The sequence below is a fragment of the Metopolophium dirhodum genome, chromosome 1, assembly GCF_019925205.1.
Source record: "Metopolophium dirhodum isolate CAU chromosome 1, ASM1992520v1, whole genome shotgun sequence".
Classification (NCBI taxonomy): Eukaryota; Metazoa; Arthropoda; class Insecta; order Hemiptera; family Aphididae; genus Metopolophium; species Metopolophium dirhodum.
In genome coordinates this window covers 113,237,780-113,244,380 of record NC_083560.1, presented here as the reverse complement: position 1 = coordinate 113,244,380, position 6,601 = coordinate 113,237,780, and the positions used below count along the sequence as shown (strand labels likewise).

The following is a 6,601-nucleotide window of genomic DNA, read 5'->3' as shown; positions in this document are numbered from 1 at the left end:
TTAAATATCCCAATCCTGATTAAGTTTAAATAAAAACATATAATTAATTTAGCAGGTGTTGAAATATTGCTTAAAATTTATTTCTATTTTTGAAAATAAATTGAGGGATTTCATTACCATTGAAAAATAGGTAAAAAACCATAATAAATCAATGTTCGATATCGACATTTTCTTCTTAAAATGTCTACAGAATATTTTTAAGTTTAAAGAAAATGATTTTGGATAAACGTTCCATTTCCAGGAATACCGAAGATTTCCTTTATAAATAAAAACTAGAATAAGCGCCTTTTGGAAAAAAACAAATCAATTTATATCCACTATAATTCCTGTCAAAAATTCTGCTGAATTAATTTTACCTGACGAAAATTAAGCACCGACCGTGGGTGCACAGTTACTCGTGTCAGTGTGACACCTACGAGTTGGCATCGGCGTTCAACGTGTTAAATAACGAATGAACATTGAAAACAATTTAAGTTGTTGCGTTAGAAATTCCTTCTAAAAAAAAAAACCCATACTGTTATGTAAAAACTTTAAATGTCAACTCATTAATGTCCAGCCTATGTTTACTATGAAGTTTATTCTAACATGGCATTATAAGTAGGTCCGTTTCGCCAGCACTGCCACTTTCGAATCATAATACCAAACCTTAATAGTATTATGTACTTTTTTTTGTACAATTTTGTACAACTAAAATTAAATTTTGTACACCCCCCCAAACACGACCAAAACCGTTTTTTCTATGCGTATACTATTATGTACTATACTTGTGTACATTTTAATTGAATGACAAAACAGTTTTTCCATTTTTCAAATCAATTACCTGTAATTATTAAAACGGTCTAAAATTGTAGAGTAACTAAAAATCTACGAGTAACTATTATAGTCTTATAAAAAATATGCTTTTTATCATAGACATAATATTATTACGAACTATGAGTTTAACAAAAGCATCACATTTTATACTGTGCGTATTATCAATATCTTATATAGTATATGACCAAAATAAAGTCACAAAATGTTAATAATAACCGAATAATATCAGGAATTTAAATATTGTATTTGATTATAATATTCAGGGCCGGATTGGTATGTATTGGCCCATCGATATTTTCACTTCTAAGCGGTCCATTTACACCAAACCAAAATTATACGTCTATAATTATTACGGGCTTATATGGTGGTCAATCGTATTTTAAACATGAATTTTTTTTCACTCACACTCACACGACCGGCCCAAACTCTAAGCGGCCCACCGAGATTTTCTCGGTAGCTCGTCTAACCAATCCGGCACTGATAATATTTATAACCCTATAAGTTAAATAAATACGTAATAATATAAATAATTCTTACCTTATTACGTCCAATATAAATTAAACAACAAAATAGTATAAGTAATTATTAGTGATTCGGCGACAACAATAAAATGAATCAGTGTCAACCGTTTGAATCAACTGATTCGACTGTTAAAAACAATATTTATTTTTATTTTTGTGAATGATCATCTATAACCATATATTATTAACATGGTTACAACATGGTTTACAATGTTCGAACAAGCTTCTGGGGTTTTTCTATTTTGTATTATTGATATTTGAATTCAGCCACCATATACTATAGAAAGATGTAGAGCGGGGTAGACTAATTTTAATTACAACAACAACAGGCACAATATTTAATTTACTGATATTATTTGGTTATTATTAACATTTTGTCACTTTATTTTGGTCGTATACTATATAGGATATTGATAATATGCACAGTATAAAATGTGGTGCTTTTGTTAAACGCATAGTTCGTAATAATATTATGTCTATGATAAAAAGCATATTTTTTATAAGACTATAATGGTTACTCGTAGATATATAAATGAGCACTAGGCGTACCTATATATTATACTGCATTACAATATGCATGGCTAATACAATTTTATTATCGTACAATATTAGCAAACACTAAACATATTGTATTAAGAGGACGCTACACAAATATTTGTTGTCTCCGTTGTACAAGTGCGTAACATAGCATATTTACGCTCAGAAGATCTTGTTTAGCTCCGTTAGTTTAACAATAAAAACATATTATTGAGGTTTTACTGTTTTTCCTATTTGAAGTCGGAGACCTATCCAAGGTCGTTTTACATAACAAGTCGAGGGATGTTTTCGATTTGATTGTCCAAGTGAACACAGCGAACGAGTGACCACGCCGGGTGTTTACTGTTTATCTACTTTTAATAATTTTGTTTTAACTCCACGGCCCACCCAAGGTGGTTTTACATCCCATGATAGCATTTTCGTAATGATAATATCTAGTTAATATCATATCTTCATTATAAAAATAATGTTATAAAAAATGTAATAATATGACATCATAAACGAAATAATAAATTGATAATCTGAATTAATTATCATTATGTTATTAAAAACGAATTATCTAAAATATATTTTGAATATTATAATAATATGACATTATAACAGAAATAATAATATCATAGTCTGAAAATATGATTATAATATTATCTAAAACAAAATATCCAATTTATATTTTTAAAATATTAATATTGTGACATCATAATTTTAATATATTAAATTAGTATTTGAAAATATGATTATTATATTATCAAAAACAAAATGACTAAATTATATTTTGAATTTATTAATATTATGGCGTATCAGTGTATCACAAATGAAATGAAAAATTATAGAACTTATTATAATAATACTATTAACCTTTTCCCTGCCAAGCACATATAAATTATTCATCACTGACAGGCCAAGCTTTTTTTTTTGGGAATTTTCACCTTTTTTTTATTCTATTTAATGAATTCCCTGAATTAATAATTATCAACAAAAAAATTAAATAATTAATTTCCTAATTAATTGTAAGTATTTTTTAATTGACCAGCCAGGGTTTCTCAATATTTATCGTTAATCCGGTAATTAATAACGCATATTATATTATAAATTGCAAAAATGAAGTATTTATTAAAAAAAAAAATAAAAAAAATACATGTATCAGAAAAAAAAATCACATGTAATTATATTACACTAGTCTATAATAAAATATAAAAAAAAAAATAGTAGTTAACATTTTTTTGTGTGGTATATATTGAAACAAGGTGCTGCGTATAAGCCCACATCACATTCTGTATCTAGTGTCAGTTCTCTTATTATTTTTCTTGCATAGTTGGCATCTTCTTCTGGCAAGCCTTCTAGATTGTGTTGCTGGAACTTCTGAGGAAAAATGCTTATCAATTAGTTTTGATGGTTGGTCCTTAGTCGGTGGTCTTGATTTTGGTAGACGATCGGTTTGATATTTTTCTATTATCTGCCTTATTAGTTCCATCTGAAACTGAGCTATTGGAATATGATTTCCAGTAACTGTCTTATATGATGAGTAAGCATTTAATAATGATAAATCTATCATATGAAAAAATATTTTTTTGTACCATTTTATTGTTTTTCTTATACACTCTACACCACTAAGTAACATATCAGTCTTATCCACAGATCCCATATTTTCATTGTATTCTTTTACACATTTCGGTTTCATGGTTATTTTACCATGTTTTTGAATAGGCAATTGTTCATCTCCATGTATCGTGGTAAGCATATGCACCTCCCTCCAGTCCATCCATTTTATTGTAAACATTTTTTCAGTATGTATACTTTCAGTTTGACCTGGTTGAAATTCAGTTTTTTTGAATGGTAGCATTCCACGACGATTATACCTTACAGTACCACAAGTATTGGGGTTTTTTTTATGTAAGTACATTGAAAGTATTGGTGATGTATACCAGTTGTCAGTATATAGAGTATGCCCTATATTTAAATATCTTTTCATCAATGTTTTTACAACAGCACCTGATTGGCCCAAGTTAGGATTACACGAAACAAGACGTGTAGTTTTTCCAGTGTATATAATAAAATCTAAAATATAATCTGTTTCTACATCACACAAAATAAAAAATTTTATTCCAAACCGATGACGTTTAGTTCTTATGAATTGCTTGAATGAAAGTCTCCCTTTCCATAGCACCAAACTCTCATCTATAACAAGATTTTGAAATGACACCATAGCAGATCTGAAATTATTCTTTATGTCTTTTAATACTATATCAATTTTGAATAAGCGGTCATTTGTGACTTGATTGTTATTATTACAAAAATTAATATAACGCAAAAGTAACTGAAACCGATTTATACTCATGATTTTTCCAAAAATAGGAGAATAAAGTAGTGGATCTGTAGACCAATATTCTGAAATGTCAAGTTTTTTATTTCTAGCCATAAGCATTTGTACTGAAATAAATAAATATAATTCCTCTGATGTAGTGTCATACCAACTTGCATTGCGACATGACATAATATGTGATTCAGTGTTTTGCCTATAGTATTCATTTGTTTCATATGCAACTTTGCCCAATAAAAATGGAGTTACGAGAGCTTCAAAAAAATCTAAAATAGTAAAGTTACTGTTTAGTTCAAACTCTTTTTGGATACCACTTTTACTTGGACAAAACTGGTGAACCTTAGGTTGAATGGTGTACCAGATTTCCATTTGAAATTTGGAGTAAACAGACCTTTTATCTCAAAAAAAAAACTTTTGGTTGAAGTGGTGGAATTGAAACTTCAGTTTCTTCTTCAGTATCAGATTGTTCAGTATCTGACATAGTTTTATACTCTGTATCTGATATATCTGCACTTTCATCAAATGCAATAGAAAAATATTTGAAATCTTGAATTCGATCGCGTAGTTTTACAATAATTTCGTTTGAACTGTCATTAATTCGACGACATACTGTTTGTCGGGACAAACTTATACCTATTCGAAAATAGTTTATTTTTATCAGGTAAAATATCCTTTGCTACAGCTTCCAAACATTCTTTCACAAATTCACCACCTGAAAATGTTTTCTTTTGTTTTGCAATCAAAAATTAGACAGAATAACTTGCTTTAACGATATTAGATGGTTGCTGTAATGCTGAACTAAACATTTTTTGTTGAGTTTTTAATTGTGACATAAATTCCCTGAGCTTCGATTGTTTCACTTCACTACTAAATTTCAAATAATCATTATGTTTTGTTTCATAATGCCTTTTAACGTTAAAATTCTTTAAATACAGCGACTGTTTCTCGGAAAATCAAACACATTCATTTTGTGTTTTGAATTATAAAGAAGTACTTTTCTTTGCACCACTCATATTTAAAATAAATAATAAAATTATAAAAAAAAGTACGTACTTAAATATTTTTCCACACTGAACGCACTTCAACAGTCACAGCGAACGGACAGATCATGACTGTTATTAGCCACGTTTTATTTTAACAATACAATTTGCTATAAGCTGGTGTCTACTCGTATATATTTTTATCAAATTAGATTAGAATTATTACTTTTGTTGCGATTACGTTATTAAGAATACAGATACCGCGTTGCGCAGACATTCCAGAATATTCTATCGGCGCAAAAATAATTTTTTTTTTGTAAATATTTGATAAATGTCGCGGGCCGCAAAACTTTCCAAGGCGGGCCGCGGGTTGGCCATTCCTGACTTAGAAGATAGTCAGCCCGTCTTAGGTATATCAAGCTTACGACAGTGCTTATAGTTATTTTGTATTTGAAACTTGTCATAATAAAGTGTTATATTATTGTCATATTTAAAGTCTAAAAAGTGGTTATAATTATTTACCTATCCCTCTCAACAACAACGACTCAAGACAACAACGAACGTGCGACGTCGTTAAATAACTATTGCATTAGTGTTCAACGTTTTTTGTTTAGCAGCAGTACAATATTTATTGATTTAAGTTAGGTAGGTATATGTAACTAAATTTCACCAACAAACAGTGTATCAGTTGTACTAAATAATCAAACTTACGTGAAATTTTACCACTAAAACTACTAATTAAGAACAGAGGTAATATTTAGATTCAGAGGTTATTTACTAATTTTGAAAATATTTTTGGTATAATTGAAATTTTAGAGATAGGTCGATAATTAGAAACAAATGATTTATTACCTTTTTTAAAAATTAAAATATATATGAGTATATTATGTATATTGTATAATATATTAAATCTTGTTCTAATTTTTTTTAAGGGTCTGAAGCATAATATATTTTAAGGAGTAGTGTTTAGGCATTTAATATTACATGACGTAGATTTAGGCTGTGTCAATTTATGAGAAGTAAATGAATATTAGTGTGTGTAATCCATTATCGCACTTTTCGCGACGAAATTTTAATTCCCAGTATTAGGATTTATTTTGTACTGTCGTAACGAAGAAAATACTTTTGCTTCGGCTGTAGGACAGAGATTTGATGTAAGCAGTACCAAAACAGGAATAAAAATTCACCTTGTTTCGATCGACTCAGGGACTGGAACCTTTATGATTTTATCGGTTTCGGTTTAGGTTTTGGTTCTCAAAAATCCAAAATTTCGGTTTCGGTTTTGGTTAATACCGGTTTTAACCATAATTATTTTACTTTTGCTTTTTATTTTATTTTTATTAATCAAGTACTGTATAAAAAATGAACATATTAAGAACTTCAATTTATTGATAGGTATTTGTAATTAAGTGTACCTATTTAAGAATTTAGGT

At 28.8% G+C, this 6,601-nt stretch overlaps 1 protein-coding gene across 1 annotated transcript; it reads right to left on the bottom strand.

The window, feature by feature from the left end:
* Positions 1–3,135: 3,135 nt before the first annotated feature.
* Positions 3,136–4,557, bottom strand: LOC132951330 (piggyBac transposable element-derived protein 4-like). The gene is made up of 2 exons (XM_061023153.1): positions 3,468–4,557; positions 3,136–3,416 (listed from the first exon to the last, which is right to left on the bottom strand). Exons 1-2 carry the CDS (start codon positions 4,555–4,557, stop codon positions 3,136–3,138), a joined length of 1,371 nt encoding a protein of 456 aa, XP_060879136.1.
* Positions 4,558–6,601: the final 2,044 nt, after the last annotated feature.

Coding starts and splice junctions, on each gene's coding strand:
- LOC132951330 (XM_061023153.1), bottom strand. CDS start 4,557: ATGGAAATCTGGTACACCATTCAACCTAAGGTTCACCAGTTTTGTCCA. Junction 3,417..3,467: donor GTTACTTAGTGGTGTAGAGT/GTATAAGAAAAA, acceptor TTCATATGATAG/ATTTATCATTATTAAATGCT.